Here is a 23,956-nt window from a genome sequence, read left to right as displayed (position 1 = left end):
AATGAATATAATTGTTTTAATAAAATTTAAATAATTTTTTGAATTTGTCAATTTTCTGTGTAATTTCGCTCAATCTTTTGCTTTTCATCAGTAAATGCCGGTCAAATTTTTTTTCACTTGAGAAATAAACTAATCTTTGTGGCGGTTTTTCTTTAATAGTGTCTTCTTGTTTTTGGTTCTACAAATTTTTTTATGCAAATTTTTGTGATTTTTTTTTCATAAAAACCCATTTTGCTGTTCTTTTTTGTTTCGTTGGTTAGTTTTCACTTTACTGAACACTCGAATCAGAACAGCGCTTGCAAAATGCAACTGAACGTGGCTGTTGCTTTAATAATTTATTAAGAGCTGCGACACCGTTTTCTTGCAGAATTGGGTTTTATTTTTGCCCTGTTTGTTTTTTTTCGTGTGCCATATATTGAGTAATAAAGGGTCTCAATGACCAGCAATAGTTATATAAATGAACTCTATAACTAATATCGGTATATAGTTAATTGTTTCAAAGATTCAAGTTTTTTTTTTCAAAAAAACTTTTTCCGGTTTTCTTAACTTTTTCGTATTTTTCATATTCCTATCATTTTCGTAACTTAGCCTCATTATTAAGAGATGTCGTTAATTTTTTGGTGAAACAACGTTTTGACTGATGTCTTTAGGGCTTAGTCAATTTGTTTCAGAAGACTTTTTGTCAGTTTTGGATACTTCTCAATGTTTTGTTTTTTTTTGAGATAGTCCTTTTACTAAAAGACTTGATGATGTTCAATGGAGACGGAAGTGAAGATTTAAATATCGCGAGTTTGATATCTTATAAATTTTTTGACTTCAGCACTGGTTTTGTAAAGTTGGTTGTGATTTTTTTTACTTCTGCTTTTTACTTCATTTTTATCGCTGTCTTTTCCGGTAGTCACATCAATGACAGGTCTCATAGGCCGTCTAAGGTATATTGTTTTATTCATTTATTGGTTTGTTGAATGAAATGGTATTTTTAAATCTCACACATTATCTAGCCTCCTTGTTAAAATAAATAGACAGAATCTGCGAAAGTCAAAAAATTTTTGTAGAAGCTTAAAAACGGAGAATTGATTAGAACTATCTCTTTCTGATCAAAACTGCTATCCCCATGACGTTTTGCTGAAAAATTGGTTGCCTGTAAAAGTGACAAAATTCAGCAGTAAAAGTGAGAAATTTGAGACAGAGCAATCGTTAGCAGAAAACCAATTTTCAACCTAGGAACATGATAAGCACCATTAATTTCGATTTTAGATCAGATACTTTGTTTCTGCTGTGTCAACAACAATTCGCGAAAGTGTTCACCGTTAATTATATAAGAAGAATTACTTTAAAAAAGTTAAACAAAAATTCACCTTGCTGTCAAAATTTTAATCTTATTTTTTGTTATTTGCTAAGGTTGAAGAATCAGCAAACGACTGTAGAAAAATCTTTTGATGATTGGGTTCTCAAATTATTTGCGAATTGGCCAGAAAAAATTCAAAGCAACTAAAAATGAACTGATAGATCAAAGCCGAAGCTTGTTTACTTTTTTCGAAGAAGCGAATCTTCCGATACATGTATTTTGGATTTTGGAATTAAATTTACTCGAAAAGTTATGAGCAGTTGCTCTAAGCCGAAGATTTTTTTTCTGTCATGTGTGCGACGAATAACACTGAGTAAGTGGATCACTATTAACTCCCTGAAAAATTTGCAGTAAATTAAGTATTGGATGTAGGTTAATTGAATGAATGAATTTATGCCAATAGCATTTTTGTTCCGACCCCCCTCATTAAAAAGATCGTCCAGCGTAGACCTAGGAATTAAAAAGATTTTTCTGAATTTCGATTTTTTCGAGGAGTTATCGAGGTTTAAAGTTTTGCGTAAACACAGGAAATTTGACATGATTTTGTTCACTTTTAGCTGAATTTTCGTTCAAACTAAGATTCTATCTTCAAAAATATCAATTCAAGACTACTTTTAACGCTATTAAATAAAACATTTTTTCACTCCTTATAGACGAAAGGTCACAAAAATGCTAGTTTTGGTCTCATGTGTATGTTAACTATAATACTCGAATTCTCTTAGAGAGCTGTGAGCTGTGTTTTTTTAGAAAAGTGTTTGCTTTTTTGTTTTTAAAGTCACTTATAGACTAGTCACTTTACATATGAAGATTCCGTTAATGGCGAACCTCATTTACAGTCAAATGAAGCCCAATAAACAATAGCCTAATTGTTGTGATAAACTTATTAAATAGTCTCCACGGGCACCCAGGAGGCTATTTAATTCTGTTTCAGCTCTTGATTGTAATTATTTACTGTTGTATCAGAGGCCGGACTTTGTTTGGGTAGCCCCAGTTACCGGGGATTTCAGATTCCGGCGGAAGAAAATTGTATGCTTCATATTCGACTATTGCAAACGGTGTAGTATTTAACAAACACTGAAGCCGTGACTTCCGAGATCAGACTTTTAGCGCAAGGTTTCTTCGCAATTGTTTGAGTTTTGGTTACATTAGATTATTTTCCCTGTCAACATTTGGCGCGAGGGTTCTCCGCATTTGTTCGACTGATTTATTTGTCTTCTAGTTATTTGTTTAGATAAAAGAATATAGATTAATCGTTTAATTAGGACTTATTCAGCGCTTACTGCAGTCTTGGGACTGTATTTATTTGTCCCAAACAATGAGGGCTTTGTCCCCGCCGTCTCCCCTACCGATTACGCCATGCACTGTGTGCATGGGTTTATGTACAGAACAAGAACGCGTTATCTGCGTTCGATGTAAATCTGAATGTGCTCATGGATCGTGCCTTGGAATGGCTCAGACAACAAGTTGCATTGGAATGATATTTTGGTCTTATCCGAGTTATTTTCCAACTTTTACAACAGAGTTATCAGCTCTTGATCGAATATCTGTTCTTGAAGTTGAAATTGAGAAAGTAGACTCGCTGATTTCTGAAATTTATTCACTGAAGCTGGAGATAAATTCTCTGAAGAAACCGGTTTACCCGTATCTTAGAGCTGCTTTCACAAATCGGACTGACAGTACTGCTAGCGATCGTAATTCAAAGAAACGAAAAGCTGAAGGCAATGATAATGTGCTTGCCGGCAAAGAGTCTCAAGACAGAAGACCAAAAGTTCTCAAGACGGGCACAAATATTAATCATCAGACGGCAGTCAGTGCAATTAAAAGACCACCGCAAAGACGGCATCTCTACATTCGTCGTTTAAGCTGCTCTGTCCTACGGATGATATAAGAGAACATTTCAAGATCAAGGGAGCTGATCTACTGTGCATCCGTGAAATATCTAGGGAAGATTCTCGTCTGAAGTCTTTTAACGGTGTGTTCAAATTCGATAATGATCAAGTTGAATCTGCTGATTTCTGGCCCTAAAATGTTTCATTTTCACAATTAATCAGAAATCGAGGGAATGGCTGGACTCCTTTGATACATGACTCAAATTTCAAAACTGTCAATGACGGTCTAAAAGTATGTTTACATAACGCACGATCAGTTCGCAACAAGACCTCGCAAATAAGAAATTCTATTGAAGCTGTTGATTTTAACCTCATAATTTTGACAATAATGTGGATCAAAGATAACGTAAATGATGAGTTTCATCTCCATCAGTGTTGCCCAAATGGCTATTATTACTTAAGTGCAAACAGAAAAGAAAAAAGTGGCGGAGGATTAGCGTTGTTCTATGATGGAAACGTGTTGATAATTTTTCAAACAAGTGTTTTTTTTACAAACGCGGAGTTGGCTTTTCTTGAATTTACACGGGGCAAGTCAGTGTATCTTTTGGTTTGTATATACCGTCGACCAAATACTATTGTACGGGTCTTCATAAGTGAGTTAACATCGTTTATTGAGAAAGTGCTGTTGTTCAAAAATTTACGATATCAATATTTCTATGCTGCTATCAAATGATGCGTCAAGAAATTGCATTTCTTTTTTGGATGAATTTGGTTTGCCACAGCAAGTTGCCGTGCCTACTCACAGAAGTTGTAGGATTTTAGACCAGGTTATTACATCCGAGGAGGTTGAACTATCAGAACCTCTTCTAAGTTTTGTTACAAGCTCTGATCATGGAGTTGTGCACTTTGACGTTCTGCAAGAGCACGAGAATGTAGCAGTAAAGAAGGTTTCGTGCAGAAAATGGAAAAATTTAGACGTGGTAGCGTTTGCAGAAAGTATTTAATAATCAGTGATAATCCGGAAAATGTTTGGAACAGTGTTTTAATGAACGAAATCAGCTATTTCGATAAGAACCATCCTCTTAAAATTAAATATGTGAAAAATCATACGTGCCCTTTTATTGGCGATGAGCTAATAACGATGAAAAGATCGAGAAGAAAGTTGAGAAAGCTTTCCGAAAGAATGGTAAATCCCAAGCCAAAAGCCGGTTTCTTAATACAGTTTTGGAGTATTTTGAGCTGTTTATCAAAAAGAAAAGTGAATACCTCGAAAAATGTATCGCTAGTGAAAATAAGCATGTTAGGTATTCTATGCTGCAGCGACTCTTAGGAATAAATAATGTCCTGCCGCAGTCACCAGGGGAGCCTAAATGTCTAGCAAATAAGTTTTTAATGCTTTCTTTGTTAAGAAAATAGAAGCCGTATTAGTTTCACTACCGCCAACGAATGGTCTAGAATAGATTGATTCGCATACAACAACCCTGGAGAGTTTTCATGTTTTCACACTGAGCAAATTGCAATTACTTTTACAATAAATTTCGAACAGTACGGCACCGAATGATGTAATACCAACGAGGTTATGTAAAATTGTTTTGACAAATTCTCCGGACTACTTCATTGCGTTAATTAATTTAATTCTCCAGACAGGATACTTCCCAAATCAATTCATACAAGGAGTCGTGAGGCCGCTCATAAAGAAGTCTAACCTTGATCCTGAGTTGTTGTCGAGTTATCACCCTGTGACAAATCTAAGATTCCTGTCAAAAGTTATTGAAAGAGTTGTTTTTGAGCAAATCACGTTCTATCTGGAATCCAATAATCTTATGAGCAAATACCGGAGTGATTTTCGGTGCTCGCATTCAACAGAAACGGCTTTGCTTAAAAGTTTTTAATGATCTTTGCTATCTAGACGAGTCGCACTCCGTGATGTATATTGGGTTAGACTTGTTAGCAGCGTTTGATATTATTGATCATCAGTTCTTATTTGAGATATTAGCGAAAAGGATTTTTTGCAATCGGTAGTGTTACTGTTTATTAAGAATTATCTTTCGCATCGTTCGCAACAAGTTATCATAAATGGATGTCTTTCTGGTGATGTTTAGGTTGCGCCACAAGGGTTGGTTCTTGGTTTTTTACTTTTTTCCTGTTACATGCTGCCTGTAGAAGATGAGCTGAAGGAACTGGGAATAAAGTATCATTTTTACGCTGATGATACCGTTCTTTATTTTGTATTCGGTTCGACCCTAGTCAATACATGTTTGATGATATTAGGTCTGTAAATCCAGAGCCATATTTGAGTTACAGATACGCGTATTGGCTTTCTGGGATATGTCGAGCTGAAACGATCGATCAGTTTTTATTGTTTGCGGCCTAGAAGAGATGGAGGGAACGAGGCGTCTGTTTGCGGCTTAAATAAAAATTCATTTAAAGATGCTGGCAAGGGACAGTACATGCGATTTGGAATTAATGAGCCGGTTAGTTAGATACGTCCTGCTGCTGGCTTCTAAGGTTCTCTTCGGTTTACATCTAGGTTACTTCAAAAATTCGCGTTGCCTCTTGGTGTCTTAACAGCGTCATTTCAAACAGAATTCTGATAAAAGTCTGAAAGTACGTGTTTGGAATTTTTCAGATTATTTGATTTGATTCGCGTGCTTGTTTGGAAAAACCATAAGTTTTGATTGAGAAACGGATACAAATTAACATGCGTATTTTGGCTGCTATGTCTATTTAACTTTTTTCAAAGACTGTTGTTTTTTGGTATCATAAGAACCGATAAAGGCCCTAAAGACAAACAGTTTTGCACAACTAGTATACACCTTGAACTAATATGAATAATTGGAAGGTTCACATTGAATTGCGCTATTATTGAGGCGAAGAGCATAAAATGAAATATTAAACGTTCTTTTTCCTACCCTTTTCAGACATGTACGAGCAGCTACGAAACTCATAAAAATAATAAAACTGAAACAATAGCTGTTAATTGTTTTCTTGCTTCTGGAAGTATTTGTAAAAGAAATAACTACGGAAAGTTAACTACGGAAATTTAAGGTTTTCCATTACAATTTTGGGGGGCACAAACGGAAAAGATGCGTTCTTTTTTTAGACTTTTCCTCGCAAGGACACTTGGGTAATACAATGAAAACTATTTTCTGTCAGTTAGTTTCCAGCGTTGATTTTGCATAGAAACGTTTTTAGCTGAAAATCACAAAGAAATGGGATCTTTTCCGTTTGTGCCCCCCCCCCCGCAGTACGCAATGCTCCCCCAATTACAGAGCACGTTTTATTACATGGTAAAGCATTATGTAAAACTATGGCACGTGCGTTTGGGGGCTGCAAATAATATGCACCCATTGAGCTGGGGCGGGCACAAACGGAAAATATCCAAGAAATGACAAACGAGAGATTTTAAAACATTGTTCTTGACGTCTAACGTTTTAACTGGTTAGTTCCCATTTTTTTTTCAAAATTGTTGCCCAGAGTTTCATCGTCTCCTTAATAGAGCGGTCGTTTGAATAAGCGCTGCTTTGAGATTTTCATTTTCACCATATTTGAAACAAACAAAATTCAAATTTGAAATCTTAACAAATGAATTTTCAATCTTAGAAATTATTTCAATTCTTTTCTGCAAGAACAGTTAAGTATCATTTTTTGGCCATTTAATATTTTATTCCGATGGGTTTCGTTGTTGCGTGACATTCTTTTTTCTAATTGATTAAGTATGGATTTTCTAATTGCTTAAGGATGCTATGTTTACGCTGAGGATAATAGTTGCGTAAATTTTTTTACAATTTTTTTACGCAAGATAAACTCAAACAGGCAGAGTTATTGAATGCCTATATTTTCTATTGAAAATTGAAGAAAAGTAATGAATTGTGAGAAGTCTTATGATTTTCTGATTGACTTTTCCCTAATTAAAACATGACTAGAACGAACAGTAGTGCCAATAACAATCTGATTCGGACTGTAAAAAAGAAGAGAGCATTAAGATATCCCTCATTTTTCAAGTGTGGCGCACGAGTTTTTTCAGTGTCCTTTTGAAATTTATTTCATTAGGTTCCAAAACTTTGTTTCTTTCGAAAGTTTTTGGTTCTCTGGAAAGTTTTTTTTCATGAGATTGTGAGCTGTTGAGATTGTGAGATGTTCATTAGATGAGCTTGTGAGCCTGTTGTGGCTTTCCTATTATTGCTTGAGCAATTTTTGGTCTCGGAGTTTTTGAAGAAATGTTTTGTTTGTTTATTTGGTGCCTCGAGTCTTTCCGGAATTTTTATCGGCTATGTTTTTTAAAGATCTGATCTGTCCACACTTTTTCATGATTTTTTTTAGTCAGATTCGAGGAGTTATTTTGGTCACGCGGAAACAGGAAGTGGAGCGAAAACGCAAGTGGTTTTGAGGCGTGATTTTTTTTCACTCCAATTGTAAATTAGAGTGAGAAAATGGTGTTTGAACAAAAAATTGCTTTCTCAATTGATTTTTTGTTCACATGTGACAGTTTGACTTGGATTTTTGCTGTTTTTTTTTTTATTTTTTGATAGGATTATTAGGTGTTTTTTCCAACCCATTTGCTGTCCATTCTTGGTCTAGTCTTTTATTTAGTCAATGAAATTACTTTGAATTGTGGCAGGACTTGTCCTTCTATGTTTTTACTTTGTCGAATAAAAATTTGTCTCTCTTTACCTCGTTTTGCCGCTTTTTACATTTAGCTTGATTTAGCTTTTTTACATTTAGCTTGAAACGGGATAAACACATAAAGCCCAATTTTTATAATCCTCAAGCATGGACGAGAGAGTTCCAAAACGGATTTTGGTTTGGTGGACGCTTTTATGTTTGGGCCATCTTTGGGCATTCATTTGAATTTAGGAGAAATGAGAATGTTTCTCGTATGTTATATGAAAGAAAAATCCCACCGATATCGGGATAAGGCTATTGAGGAATCATTTAGAGCCCAGAAAGTCCAATTTTAGATGCCCTCCACTTGAAGTTTGTAAGTCTTAGTTATCATCTCTAATGCTTATCGTTATTGATACTAGCCCCTGTATCCTCTCACTAAGTAACAGTAGTATGTTTAACTACCAAATGAAATGAAAGATTTCGCACTTTAAAAACGTTTTAAGCAAAAATCAGTGTTCTTTTTTTTCTGTCACAATCGGGTTTGTGGATCAAGGGCTGTTATACATACCCTGCAATCTGCCGGGTATGTATAACAAACTTGTTTCCATGAATTGAGAAAAAATTGTGTATGAGAGAATCATTACCAGTATATCATTAGATATCTACATATTCGAAAAGCATTATTCTTCAACCAAGTTTCAAGTTGCTAGTCAAATTTCATAGACCCCACTTCAACGCAACTGCGCCTGAGTTCTTTTTGGACGAGTATCGAACTCACTGTTTCAGACATCGATTACACCTTGATCCCTGAGAAAACAGCACCCGAAACAAACATAAGCAAGCCTCTCTTTGAATGCAATTACCGGAATGTTCTTGTTGGACTTGAGAGAACATCCAAGTGTTGACGTGGCGGTATTCGACCTCAATATCCTAAATTCACATCTGGTACAGAGAATATGCGACAACAAGTGATATCCTGCTTTGATTCTATCCCTATTCTGGCTATTAAATTGGCTGTTTCAATCACGTGAGCGGGGTTTGGGCTTTGTATAAATTGTATGTACGGCCTTGATATTTGATTATTGACTACGATTATTTGTAATTTTTGTAAAATTCGCATCGATTTAATTTGCGGGGCATTACAAAAACTTTAGTGCTGGCAATGTTTATCTGATATTGATTGTAAATATATTTCTGCATGTAACTGTTGCTTAGTTTTATCAGGACGTACCCGGGCTGACCACCCAGAGTATTTCAATACTGAACCAGTGTGAATCCAGAAATTATTCAGACGTTTTTACACTTACATTCTCTGTTCATGTCAAAATATACCCTGAGCAGAGCAAAGTTAAACTGCTGGTTTTAACCTGATATTGATCTGTCCATAACTATTATTGCTGCATTTATTAATGCATCTATTAATTATTATTGCAGCCTAAGTAACACTATTGTAAAACTATTCTCACTAAAAAAACATACTTTTTTAACCTGTTTCAGCCCTGATTTAGCATCACTTGCCAGGCATATTAACACCATTCTACATCTCACCGCAGGCAATTCACATCATACTGCATCATACCACAAGCGATATAGCCCCCTCCCTACCCACCGATAAATAGGGCTAAAACATAATAATACCTACTAGAGTTTTTGATCAAGTGCCCGAAACAGAACGCAAAAAGGTGCCGTGTACAGTACTGTGTTACGTTTGTCCTGTATGAGCTTTGTTTTAACAGTAGCTTATTCCTCAAATTATTCTGCTTCATCAGCTTTTATTTTGTGACAGTCTCATTGTTTGACGGGCGTCAATAGTGCGACTAATGAAACGATTAAAGCTCATTTGACTTTAGAAATCATCAGAGACAAATACACAGATCATTAGGTACATTGAGAAAGCAGCTTTATGTTGAATTTAGTTGACTAAGAATTGACATCTATATTATTGTAGCTACTTATTAGTTCGATCAGCAGAATTGTGTCTGGTAAAATTTATTGCATTAGATTCGAAAGACCTGTTTATACAACGTGTCTGTTTTGTGAGTAATGCGGTCCAGCAGCAAAAAGACCCACAAGAAAGGTTATCGTTTTCTTTCTCAAAAACGGGCAATTTATTTGCCGAGTGCATTGTTCATTGTTTTTTTTGTATCTATTTTGTTACGCCTACCTCCCTCCCTTCCCTGGTTAGTAAGCACCTAACTCCTGAAAGCCCAGGGTCGTACATTTTATCATACATTTTTACGCAGTAACGAGTTGGCCAGATGCTTTCTGGCAGGTACATATTTCTTCATTTAATTATGTGTCTGAATTCAGAATCCCAACGCTCTTAAGTATTGTCTGATTGTTTTGGCTAAAATGAACATGATACGGTTCCATACCTTTCAACTATTTTTTGGACGTTGGATTGTAAATAAGTGAAATTTGTGTTCACGGATGAGATCAATCGAGTTCCATTGAAACTAACTTGAATTCAATTGCAACAAGTACACGTTGAGAGAATGTTGAAAAGAGAGAAAACGGTTAACCTTTGACCTCTGGAATGCGACCTGATAGTTTCAATTGTTGGAGTGCCTGACATTGATGAGCCGAGTAGCAGTGGTACTAGGAGCAATGCCAGTGGCAGTAGCAGTCGTAGCAGCAACAGGAGCCAACTTGGGAAGGAGATTAGGAAACTAGTGAAAGAATTGAGGCCTCAGTTTGTCACTGGGAACTTCTGTGGACATCATAACCATACGTTAATATTTTTGTTACAGCTCCTCACATATTTATTATCGATTCTGAGAAGAGCATTCAGGTCTGAGAAGTTTGGCGAATCTTTATAAAAATTGATGAAAACTGTTTTCTCGTGTGAACAATAATTTGTGAATGTAGCAGAAAAAAGTATGCCTGATGATAGTTTGCACACCCTAAGACTTTTAGCATTCTTTAATCAACTCACGTTCCGATAACAAAAGTTGCGTAACTTATCGGTGTAATAACTCGTTAGCGCCGAGTATACCACGAAAGCCAGAGGTGCTGGTGAATTTCCAACGCTTTTCCCGTCACTGTTGCTATATGAAGAATGGCAGAAAAGAGTAATCACTTAACAATGGCTTAACTTATGCAACTGTTGTAATTGCAATACTAATTGATAAAACCATTAACACGGTTGTTACCGCTCTCTCGAATTTATTCAACGTTTTGGCTTCGACTTGGAGCTTGAAAACATCTCGATGGCGATTAACAACCATCTGGTAATATTCATTTGTCATTCACGCAAGTTTTGATGGTTTTTAAAGGACATGGTGATTTTTAGTCACCCCGAAATAACAAGTAGCGAGAAAAGTAAATATGGCATGAAATTTTTCTATTTTTGTTTAGTTGTAGTTTAGTTCCTGTCCTGCTGTTTTTCTGTTGACACATTTTTTGTGTTTTCATTTCTTCATGCCACAAACCTTAGCAAAGCAGTTGGGTTCATTTTTTCATGCCGCTCTCCTTTTGTTATTCCGAGAGTATTGCTTTTAATAGCCGTCGTCGGCCTATCAACTGTTATCATTTAGGCGCTCTTTTTACAATTTACCTTACCTTTTGATCGCGTTTTTCGTTTTACATAAGTCGCGGTTTTCAAGTTGGACTCGTGATTTACCTCTGTGTTTCAACTGAGTGGATTTTAAATTCTTTCACGCATTGAATGACACAATGTAGTGAAACTGTCAATGTCAAAACAGCAAAAGAAAAGGGATAAACCAATACAGCCCTGTCATTGAGTCATAATGCGTTAGGGTATCAAATTCCATTAGAGCGATTGCTTGCTGACATTAGTATTAAGCTTAATAGCTTTCAATTTAGAAGTCAAATGGTTTTTTAGTTCTGGAATATAACTGAAAGTGCACGCCGAATGAGACCATTTTTTTGAAACTTAGGAGAAAATTCGGTCAATTTCTATCCCTGTTTCTTTTTTCTATTTCAATCCCGATGTGCTTCAAGGCGGCTTTTTTCCGGCAGTTTGCCTGCCGGCTATGTTTGTTACCTTAATCCGAAGTGAGGCTTAACTAAATTGGGTGGTGAGTTTTGTTAGTGTAATTGACTAGGTGACTCCTATACAATGAAATTACTAATAAGCATCGTGACTAAAACGTGATAAACACTATTTATATTGAAAAAGTTTTTACTGCTTTGAATAGATTCCGTAGATCACGGCGTTGGCTCCATCAACTGTTGTTTTTGTCTGCATCTGTTTTCTACGGCCCGCAATTTATTTCACAGCTGTTTCAGAAAACTGCCGGCTGTAGTTGGAAGTTTGACTTTTGAATTCTGTTTAATAGCTTTGAAAAAATTGCTGGTATTTGAAATTAATTGGACACGTTTCATAGAGCAGACATCTTTGGTAGTTTTTTCGAAGTTTCCATCACAAAAGATGTATTCCCAATAACTCTTCTCATTCAAAGCCACATCAAGAACCCCGCAAAAGTTGAGTTCCTAGCAAGAACTTCTCTAATCGCTTAATCTTGAAAAAATATAGTTACGCCTCGAAAAGATTTTAAGAATTTATTTTTTGCATATCTACGAAACTTACTCAAATATTTTGCTTTAATTTTCTCTCGTTCAAAGTAGTAGCAATTTTTAAGGTTTCCGCGATTTTTTGTTTGATCACTTTTCCATATGAAAGCTCTGAATTCTGGGACCTTTTACGTTTGAGCGCACGCCCAAAAAAATTTGCATCCCAGGACGAGCCTGACATTTTATTACTTAATAATTTACTATGTAACTCCATCGACTGTTGTTTTTGCCTGGATCTATTTTCTACGGCCCGCAATTTACTTCACAGTTGTTTCAGAAAACTGCCGGCTGTATCTGAAAGTTTGACTTTTGAATTCTGTTTAATAGCTTTGAAAAAATTGCTGGTATTTGAAATTAATTTGACACGTTTCATAAAGCAGACATCATTGATAGTTTTTTGCAGTTTCCATCCCAAAACAAGATTTGTTCCCAACAACTCTTCTCATTCAAAGCCAAATCAAGAACCCCGTAAAAGGTGTTGAGTTCTTTATCGTTGTTTTCAATAGATTTTTTTGCCACCTCTCTAAGCGCTTAATCCTAAAAAAAATATAGTTGCGCCTCGAAAAGATAGAACTTTTATTTTTTGCATATCTACAAAAACTACACCAATATTTTACTTTAATTTTCTCTCGTACCAAGTTGGAGTAATTTTTCATTTGATCAATTTTCCGTGTGAAAAATCTGACTTTTCGAATCTTTTCCGTTTGGGGGCACCCCCAGATTTGTGGGTAGTTAGTATTTGCACCCCAGGACGTGCGTGGCATTTTATTATTTAATAATTTACTATGTAGCGTTACGTGATCTGTTGATATGTAACGGGGGGGTTCAAATGGATAAGATGTGGCTTTTTTACTCAAAAACTGTTTAAACTTGCAGCTCGAGGTCTTGTCCTTGCGCAGATATATTACAGCGTTATTAAGCTCTGAGTACACAGCTTGACACTTAAGCCGAGGAATTTTTTGAGGGGTAATATTATCTTGTGAAGGACAATTTTGGGAGGTGACGACGACGACTCCCACCCTTAGCACGCACTTTTTATTCTGTTTTTTGTTGTTTTAGAACATTGGCTTCTTGGTTGGCTTTTTTATTTTAGAACATTGACTTCTTTTAAAACATTGACTTCTTGGTTGACTTATTCTCGCTTGAATTCTTCATTTTTGAGTGATTTGCTCTCATTCTGAAATAAAGTTTGCTCTCATTTTGCAATAAAGTTTTTTTGCGAATATAAAACCAACTGTTAGCGCAACAGATGCAAAGACATTTTAGCTAAGTGGGTAAGATGTCAGACTGACATCCCGGAGAGTGGGGATCGAACCCATGTGGATTCATTTTTCCCCGTAAAATTTTTCTAAGCTAAGCCCCCTATAAATTAAATTGATCCGCCTGTCGCTCGAGCGCAATTCATCCGATGTTATTCTGCTTGTTTTTAATAAAAGTTATTGGTTTTTAAGATGTCAATCAATATGAAAAATTTTCAAAAATTTCTCGATTTACTTAGGTGCTTAAGGGTTAAAAAAGACCATTGGCTCTGTTTTTGTGTTTTGTCATTATAAGGAAGCCATTAGTTCGCAAAAATATTGAAGAGTATATGCGATTTTTAGTTAATTTTTCGTTTCTGTCCCTTTCGGATCGGAGTATCGAACAAGGGCGCAGTTTTGCTTCCCCAACATTCAGCTATTTTATTGTGATTGTCTTTCAGTTACATGGTCACTACTCTCTCTCGTAGGATGGCAGTTCAAATTACCCCTGATTACTTCCCCAATGGCAGATTTGGACCTCTTATTCTAGACTCACACGTGAATACTTCATCAAACAGTGGAAGTAATTTAGAAAAGTCTGGGAAAAGTGGTCACAGTAGTTCTGCTAAAAGTGGAAAAAATAATCGCAACAATTTCTCAAACAGTAGTTACCCATTGTACAATTTGGTGGTTCGAAGAGTTGTCGACTTGTACTCGATCGATGATACTTCTCTTGAGCAACTGAAACATGAAGTACTCACCATTCGCAAATTGTGTCACCCGAATATTCTACCTATTCTTTCTGCCGAAATTCATGGTCATAGTTTGTCCATAGCTATGCCGTTTGCAGAACGGGGAAGCTGTAGACACATTCTTGAGAAACACTTTGAGTATGGATTCAAGGAAAAAGTAATCAAACACATTTTAACATCAGTTTTATCGGCTATTTATTACTTACATCTGAATTCGATCATACATACTCGAGTTTGTTCACGCAATGTTTTATTAACAGCTCAAGGTCACGTTTACTTGACTGGATTTGAGTACGCTCAGAATGTTTCGTTAGTTGAGGGTATTTTGCACGATTTACCCAAAGATATTATTGACTATCTCCCATGGACGGGACCCGAGGTCTTAGCACAGGATACGCGTGGGTACAGTTATCCTGCTGATATATACAGTGTGGGGGCTCTTGGGGTGGAATTGAATAATGGAATTCCACCCTTCACGGATTTGTCAAATCCACTTCCACCTTCACTTGTACTTTTGGAAAAGCTAAAAGGTTTCACGCCTCGGCTACTTGATCACTCGACGGTCAAAGATGATGAGACGACAGAGTTGAGTGGAGCTAGCGATGCTGCTGATGCAAGCCAGGTTAGAAAATAAAAATAATTAGCTTTTATTATTCATTGCGCAGTCAAAAGAAATTTGAAATATCTCATCAAGAGATTTCAGGCGATATCAAGAAAAGTGGGCGTATCAAGAAGTAATTAATTGCTCTCAAACAAAGTTTGTAGCAATTATATTAGCCCTCCTGGTCTTCTTTTTTATGTGATTTTTCGTCTGACGTTTTTGACTTTTCGTCCTCAAAAACGGATAAACAGGTAGCGCCCAGCGGGCATTAAGTGCTCTTAGAGCCTTTCAGCTCAAACTATTTTGGAGACTTATACTTATGGTGTGAAAGGCGGTTCTTAGAGGTTGAAGACCACTCCACTGTTGACCCCCCCCCCCCCCCCTCCCCCTCCCCCTCCCCCTCATCAGCCCTCGGTGCACCACCCGTTTCTATCTTCTGACGAACAACCGCTCGCTAAAAATACGCAAATTTATACTATTGTGCACAATTTTCTGACTGTTTAGCCCTAGGTATCAAGAAACCTTCTCTAGGTTATAGTAATAGGTTACTGCATAGTTTCTAGTGGTAATGGATAGTTTCAACATTTTAACGTCACAAATTTTAGCATTTTTTTTTACAAAACGTGCAATTTTTTGACATTTATTTTTCCTGATTCAGGTCTTTCCAGACCCACGGCACAGAAAATCACCTAATGGGTTTGATGATCAGTTACTGACATTTTTTTTGGCCATGGAATAGTTTTTTAACATTTTAATGTCACACACTTTACCAATTTTTTTTATAAAACTTACTTTCAAGTTTTTTGAAAATTTTTGTCGTTTTTTTAGGTTTTTCAGCCTGAAGAGCCAAGGAACCTCCTCTAGGGTTTAAAAATAGATTACTGTATAATTTCTAGATGTAATGGAATGTCTTGCAAGATTTTAACATCACGAATTTTAGCATTTTCACATTTTTTGCTATTTTTTTCAATTTTTTGATATTTAGTCATTATTCAGGTTTTTTTGAGCCTCAAGGGTCAGAAAACCTCCGTTAGGTTTTGATAGTAAGTTACTGGAAAATTTTGGTCGATCATGAATTAATTTTCAACTTTTTAGTATTACAAGTTTTAGCATTTTTTTAAGTTATTTAAAATTTTTTGTCGTTTTTCAGGTTTCTTTAGCCTCAAGAGCTACGGAACTTCCTATAGGGTTTGACGATTTGTTACTGCATTGTTTTTAAATGTAATAGAACGTTTTTCAAGATTTTATTATCTTGAATTTAAGCAACTTTTAAAAAAATATTTGCAATTTTCTCATGTTTTTGAATTTTTTCCGGAACCAGGGTCCCTGGGACCTCCTCCAAGGTTTGATAAGCTGCTGCATTTTTTCTAGAGTAAAAGGAATTGTGATCAATTTTTTTTATGACTCCAGTTTTAGTCATTTCAAATTTTTTTTCAAATTTCCGTAAAGTTTTTATGGTCCAAGTGTATGGATTTTTATGAGGAACTAAAAGTATTTCAGGCTTGAAACAGCGATACTAGAAAGTCTCTTGAGACAATGAAATAATTCTTGAGATATTAATATCTTGAATTTTAGCAAGATTTTGTTAAAATTTGCAATTGTTTCCAAAATTTTTCAATATTTTTATCCTTTTCTGAGTTTAACGACCATTACTGGCCAACGAATTTTTGAAGTCTTGGAGATGGATTACTTGACAGAACTTTCGATCCTGAAAAATATTCCTATCTCTTTTTCTCTCTCTGTTGTACAGGGTTTCTTTCCTTCTCTTTCTCGTTCACCTTTTATCTCTTTCTCTCTCACTCTGTCTCTCTCTCTATTTGTTGATGCCGCACTTCAGCTGCTGTTATGTGGCGTAATGTCATCATCTCTGATCCTCATTAACAATGAGTTACAGTAGAAATGTTTTTTTTATCATAAGACTTAACAGGCACTTTTTAGGGAATCATTGTTAATTGCTCTCAAAAGCAATTTGTCGCAAATAAATTAGTGCTATTTGTGTTTTTTTTTGCAATTTTTCGCCTGGCCGATTTTTCGCCTGACCCAATTGACTTTCGTCTTCAGAAACGGGATAAAGAGGTAGCGCCCAGTTGGCATAGAGTTCTCATAGAGCTGTTCAGCCCACTAGTCTTCAAGTGTGTGATTAACAGAAACTGTTTTGGACATTTATACTTATGGTGTGAAGGGCGGTTCTTTGAAATTGATCTCACGCCCCCGCCCACCTATCTCCACCACATGAGTTCCCCCAATCCACTTTTGCACCCCCGCTGAGGTGCACGCCCACTGCGCTCACCTTACACCTCTTCAATTAATCTAAAGCTAGCCTCACTAAACCGTGCCTAGCTACTGACGAAGCCAACCGCTCGGCGGTCGTTTGAGAGCAATTCGCCCGACGAAAGTCGGTTATCATTTTGGTTTGAGGTCGCATAGTTAGTATCAGTTTTAGTTTCACTGGGCAGTAGCCTTTCTGAAATGAGAGAGAGAATACTCTCTCATTTTTACATTCAGACCAGTTATGTGCAGACAAGACGGGCTTCCAAACAAATGTACTTAGTGTAGAATAAGTCAATGTTAAATAAGAAAAATTTCATATGTAGGAGTATTAGAACTGACGTCCAATACGGAAGTGCTCCCAGCTCGAGCCCATCTTGTTCGGAAAAGGATTTTTAATAATGAAAAAATCTTCTAAATTTTTTGAAAAAAAACAAATACGAGAGTTTTCAAGAGTGATGGAGCATTTCTGACTTCAAATAGATAGGTAAATTATTCCACTATGGAATACTTTCTGTTAAAAAAAATGAAATTCGAATGCCTGTGTTTCGGCATGCATTTTTGGATCACGTTATGTGTTTTGACGTGTTTTTAATCTTGATTGATACCGGGGAAGATTTTTGAAAGCAGGTTCTTGAAAGACAAAGTGTTTTGAAAGAAGGATTTCTTTATGTTTTTAATTGCTCTCAAATGAATTGTGTAACAATTATATTAGTCCTTCGGTCTTTTATGCAAATTTTTGCTCGACCGATTTTTCGTCCCGTTTGATCCATTTGACTTTTCATCCACAAAAACGGGATAAAAAGATAGCGTCGGAGGTTATTAAGTGGCCGAATTGCTCTCTTAGAGCCTTATATCTTACTAGTCTCTAAGTATGTGGTTCATCGAAACTGTTTTAAGGAGATCATTTTGAAGTGTGAAGAGTGTTTGACCCCCCACTGTCACCCCCTCAGTCGAAACCCAACCCGACACACGCCCACCAAACCCCCCTCCACCCTGCTCCAACCCGGCAATTTGAACCAACCCCCTCTCGTCCAGCTGTCCTACAACCCTACCCCCATCACTTGACCCCCATCACTCGGCTCATACACACTTGATGAATCCCTAAGCCCCAGTTGGCTACTACCGAAGCCCGTCGCTCGCCAGTTTTTTAGAGCAATTCGGCCGATATTAGTCGGTTATTTGCAAAAAATATTTAACGCATTTATACCATTCGAATCTGGGTTGTTTTATTTTTTGATTGAAGCTATTCGGCGTCACTTATTTTCTTATTTTCCTTTGCTGCCACAGATTTTCAATCCACAATTTAATTGTTTTTTTTAACGCTCCGGTAATTTTTTTGGCTTAGATTAAAGAAATGAATAGGAGAAAAATCTTAACATTCCTATAGCAAGAGTCTTGAGCGAGGTGGTATTGCTGATAGAATCGATAATACCTTTTGCAATTTTTAGGAATGTTTTTAACTTCTTGAAAATTAAGATAGTGGTCTAATTTAAAGCCTAAGTATTTTAACAGGAAAGACTTCTTAACCTCTTTTCAGCCTATTTCGATTCGATCTTCTTGGAACTAAATTTGTTTCTCTTGCTAAGCCTGCAAAAATCGTGTATTTAGTTTTGGCAATCGTCAAGGATAATTTGTTTGCGTGGAAGTAGTTTCTAAGCATCATGATCCCCATTTTCATTGTGGCTTTTGCAATATCACTTTTTTGATTTTGAGTGTTCGTGTAATTAATTGCGTCATTAGCATGGTGAATAATTTGGCAAAATTTATATAGACAAACCTAGTGTCTTTTACATTGAGAGGGTATTGTGCCCAGAGGTATTTCTTTTCGTAGTATTCCAATCAGTGAAAGTATTGCTGACTCGCGTTTACGTCTATTGCTGAGAAAAAAGAATAATCTGAAGTCGTTTTCTGAATTTTTTCTTGCTTTTGATAATACGATTTTATGGGATATCGAATCGAAAGCCTTATAAAGAAACAAAATTGTTTTGATCAATCAAATTGAATGTCTCTGTTTTATTTAGGAGAGTATCCGTAGTTGAGAAGATAAGCTGTTTTACTATTTTTCGGTGGATAGATCGCCAAGTTTCTTAGTAAGCGAATTTTCCAGATTTTCCAGTAGGGTCTCATTCTAAGATGAAATTTTATTTATATTTTTCGGACTGCAGTCTGTTAAACAAAATTTATGTGTTTTGTTAGACGCAATAGTTATGGTAGCTGCAAAAAGTTTTGTATGTCAATAAAGAGAGCATAATCAATGGGCGAATAACTTTTTTAGTAATAATGAAAAGGTTTGTTTTTTAGCTGTTTTAGGTTTCGTGTATTCCTTTGTTTTTTTGTATGGTCTGAGCTGAGGATTTTTTAAAGCACTTTTTTTACTGGTGGTGCGTGCTCGGCACAACTTGGTCAACTAAACTTTCATTTTTTCTCCGCGTAATTCAAATTTTGTCAATGAGATATTTCAGTATGAAATAAATTAGTTGGAAGTAAAGATTCGTTCAAAAAGACCTCGTACGTCGTTATTATCTGTCTTGTGTTGCATAATTATTGGCTGTTGTTTTTAAGATCTAAGCATTCGTTTGTTCCCGTCGATCGAATACCTTTAAAGACGCTAATTTTGCATTTGAGATAATCACTTAACGAAAATGCACCAGGTTATATTTATCATATAAAAAGCGAGCTTGTACTTGGTCTCATAACTGCTCACCAGTTTGGAGAAGAGTGTTTATTTGAACATTTGTCACCGAGTTTCAGTTTTTGAATGAGTGAGCAGGGGCAACCTTTGAGGTTTCGTTCTTTGATGTTCCGCTGAGCGGGAAGCTCAAAACAGTTTTTTTAATGTTTGAAGTTAAAGTTGCTTTGGAGAGGAATTATTAAGGCCCCAGAAGCGGCGTCGTACACGGATTATCCCTATTTGCAGCGGAAGAGGGATACGCTGTTTGTTTTAAACAGAAAATGTGATAACCATTATTTATTTTACACACAGTTCTTGGAATTTATGATCAGTTGATGTAAGACGGAGAAACAATTCAAAACAAAAATTTTTTATTAATGAAAATTTATATACGTTTTGTCGATCTTTTGTCTGTTTTGGGAACAGTTGACCCATACGCCCTCCCCCACTCCATCGAATATAATCGGCTATTATTAGCGTGGTAACATCTTTATAATGGTATTTATTAATTGTAATGGCTACTCTCACCTTTCATCAGGCTATGCAAACAAATTATCACTGCAAAGGGCTAGCGCATTTTTTTTTTATTTTTACAGGATTGAATCAGCAATTTGAATAAAATTTTTTATGGGAGGAAATTGAAAGATGTCATTGATGTATTTAGATGGACATGTTGGTGTTCAAACAAAGGCTGTTGTCTCCTGACTTCCACCAGCTGGTGTCTGTGTGTTGCAGAACCAACCCATACACTCGCCCAACTGCACAACAGCTCCTCAAGTCATGTCCATTCACTGACCCAATCGAACAGCGGAGAATGTCGGGCACAGGTTTGTCCGTTTTTACAGATTGAAATTTTTGTAATGGGATTTCTCTCATTCTAGTCCTCTAGTCTCTCATTTTTAGTGGACATGGAAAGTATCGCCTCCCAATTAAATCAAATATACCATAATGGGGGCTATAATTGGAAATACTCCAAAATTTTTGAACATAAAAGATGAACATGCAGCCAAGTAGTACGAATTGACAGGTATAAATTGATCATGCGATTTCCAACTTTTATTGCTTTCCAATTCTTGCGTTGTATATTTTCTGTAATTCTATGTTGCGGTTATTGTCCACTATTCTACTAAGATGTATGTGACTGGATTAGTTGTCTCAGTATAAAAAAAACTCTGAGACATAAAATTTCCGGTGGGATTTTCAAAGGCCTCAGTATCTTTAAAAGATCTGCAGATTCTTATCTTAAACAAAGCGACAAAAATGTTCGGTATTTGTGAACGGTTTTAAAATTAAATAATGACATTCTCTAAGTCTCAACTAATGACGCACTGTCTGCATTTCACATTCACAATAATAAAAAGATAATAGCAATATATAATCAAAAGCTTTCGATAGTCAAGAAATACTAGTTTATTCACGAGTCAGAAGTACTAGTTTAAAAACTCTACGTCAATGACTATCACTATTGGGGTATGGTTTTGTTCATGTCTCACAGTGGCTTGGATACAGAAATACAGAAAGAAAAAAAGAATTCATTTCTTTGATCAGGTAATGCAAATCTAACATCTAATAATAGACAAAATATTTCTTTACCGCAACCAAAGAGGACAGGTAACGGGGTACTAGTACCCGCAAATCCTGCCCCAGTGAAACTCTCTAAATTTGCAATCAAGATTTAAATAAGTTTAAGAGAGTAATAATAAATGTTCTCGGAGAAAAAAAAGCTATAGTTATTTATTGGAAATTCCGCTCGGCCTCAGCTTTTCTATAGGACTTCATTTACAGCTGACTCTTGTAGTTTCTAAATTTCTTCGTTTTTTAAAATATGATTTGCATCCTTTGTTTAATTCAGGTGAGCTTGAGAGCGAACTGCCGCTGATTGACCTCCCCCTCGAAGACAGCAAACTACAAGAAACAGCATCGCAACAACGCGAGAAGTCAGTTGTGACAACCACAGGCGGAATCGCCAATTTGGGTGCTTTCGAAACTATAGAAGAGGAGAACGAATCCCAACTCAGTTCTCACATTCAAGACTGTCTAACGCCGAATGTCGTTGATTCTAATACACATTCGGTTCTGCTGCAAACTAATTTTTGGAACTTTTGAAAATTAAAGTTTTCTGCTCGCTAATGAAAATAAACAATTTGTAATTAGAACCAATAATCTTACACTGAGATTATTGAAATTGTGTCTTGCTATGTTAGTTAATAATTGTTCCTTCACAACTTGATAACCTCGAGAGCTAGTAACCTTAATTATTTCAAAACTGCGATAGTCGCATGGTTATTGAGTATCATATCAAACCATTAGAATTAAAACTCGACGAAACAATTAAACGTTGTTATTAGAATGGTGTCTTGAAATGTGCATCAATACTTGCTACTTGATAACCCCGAGAGTTAATAATTCTTAACTATTTTGAAACTGAGATGGTAGCATGGTTATTGAGTGTGATGTTATTTCATTAATTTAGATATAGAATTGGTTGTATTTTCAAGCCTAGCTTTTTTTAAGTTTGAAGCGCAAATGTTTTGCGATAAAAATATGATAAGCACCGTCGGGAAATTTTTTTTGGTATTACAGTCCATCGCTTAACCGTCCATCGCGAAATTTAATAATTCTCGATTCCTTTTACCTGATCTAAAGTGAAGATGAATTTCTTCAGCATTTGCTGTGAAGAGGTTGCATGATTTTTGAAGTTAACAAATCATTTCGAAAGCACACAGACACTAAGACCGGTATAGTGTAACCTCGCCGCTGTAGTGTAGAGGTTTAAATAGTGCATTGCTCACGAATTTATTTTAAGCAATTATTGCAGCCATGTGTCTTTTCTAATCAAAATAACTGCTCTTCGGCTTACAATAGTAAGCAGCTGAATTCAATTAACTACCAGAAAATTAATCTACGACCCGTTGTTCGAGAAAGTTTCTTGAATGACAATTTGACTTTTCGAATGAATTTTGCCCTCTTGACTGACTTTTGCGCGCACTAGTTGTTCGAGAGCAATTTTTCCAGCGTTAGTCGGGTATGTTTGGTTAAGCTGGTTTTTCTAGCTAAGTTGTCAGCTGTATTATATGGAATTTAGAAGTTCTGTTTTCAATAACTTATTATTTGAACCCCCTTTCGTTTCACCCCCGTTATTTCATCCTCTATCATTGTGGTGGCTGAGCTTACTAACTCGGCAGCCAAATTGAAACGCAAGACCGTTGACTCCAGTCAGTTCAGACGATAATGACTTAGAAGCATTGACCCCCAATCACTTCTTGTTTGGCAACAAGAACGTTTGCTTACCCTATCTACCATGCGCAGAAGAATGTGATCATCGAATACTCTTTCGACAAACTCAAGCCTATGCAAATCTCATATGGGATAGATTCCGTGAAGAGTATTTGCCAACCTGGAACAACTGGCCAAAATGGCGATCTACGACGAACGAAACCCTTAAAGAAAGCGATCTCGTTTGGTTGATTCAAGACAGTGATAGTCGTGGATATTATAATCAGGGTCGAGTCACGAAGACTATCGATGGGTCTGACGGTGTGATTCGATCAGTGATATTTCGTACGAATGACGGAGTTAACAAGAGACCAGTTGTGAAGCTCGTCACTACTACCTGGAGGCGATTTTTTCGCGATTGAAATCAGGGCCTTTGATATGGTGGCTGAGCTTACTAACTCAACAAGAAAACTGAATAGGGCTTCGAGGCCTTTTCAAGCAGTAAAATTAGAAAAGCATGATTAGCGGAATTTAATTGCTAAATTCTATTGAATTTACCTTTAGTAGCTGTTATTAGTACGCAGTCGTCATACATCAAGTGAAACTGAAGCTCAAATTCGAACTATATTAACACCCAGCAAAACAATATTACCACTTAACAATATTGCATTTTTTTGCGATTGGTTTGCGAATCAACCTGTTATTGATACAGAAAGTTCGACAAATCTTCTACATGGTTAGCAAACTTCCCATGCCCCCAAATTCAAACCGAAATAGTGACGTTATGGAAAATTTTTTACATTCTGCCGACAACTTTATCTACAACAAATCTGATATGCAAATTTGACATGTAAACCCACGTGACTATCAGCATAAAAGGAGCTTG

The 23,956-nt window shown here is 36.3% G+C and overlaps 2 protein-coding genes across 3 annotated transcripts in view; both read left to right on the top strand.

Moving 5' to 3' along the window:
• The first annotated feature begins 2,215 nt into the window (after positions 1-2,215).
• LOC142348160 (uncharacterized) overlaps positions 2,216-23,956 on the top strand; it is a 586,343-nt gene continuing 564,602 nt past the window's right edge. The window contains exon 1 of the mRNA XM_075399390.1: positions 2,216-2,239. The gene's annotated coding sequence lies outside the window, so the exon portion shown is untranslated. The remainder of the gene's footprint in view (positions 2,240-23,956) is intronic.
• LOC142348162 (STE20-related kinase adapter protein alpha-like) lies at positions 5,441-22,339 on the top strand. 2 transcript variants are annotated; one of them, XM_075399392.1, is made up of 6 exons: positions 5,441-5,651; positions 8,572-9,862; positions 10,336-10,516; positions 14,021-14,933; positions 20,519-20,681; positions 21,707-22,339. In XM_075399392.1, the coding sequence occupies exons 2-6, from the start codon at positions 9,829-9,831 to the stop codon at positions 21,958-21,960; spliced, it is 1,545 nt and encodes a 514-aa protein (XP_075255507.1). In that variant the 5' UTR covers positions 5,441-5,651; positions 8,572-9,828; the 3' UTR covers positions 21,961-22,339. The 2 variants fall into 2 exon arrangements, with proteins under 2 accessions (XP_075255507.1, XP_075255508.1); XM_075399393.1 differs by lacking the exon at positions 5,441-5,651 and having other exon boundaries at positions 8,326-9,862.

Source organism: Convolutriloba macropyga, chromosome 10 (assembly GCF_964194025.1).
Source record: "Convolutriloba macropyga chromosome 10, txConMacr16.3, whole genome shotgun sequence".
In the NCBI taxonomy this organism is placed as follows: Eukaryota; Metazoa; Xenacoelomorpha; order Acoela; family Convolutidae; genus Convolutriloba; species Convolutriloba macropyga.
The sequence above is the reverse complement of the archived record's forward strand: the minus strand, read 5'-3'. Positions and strand labels throughout refer to the sequence as shown.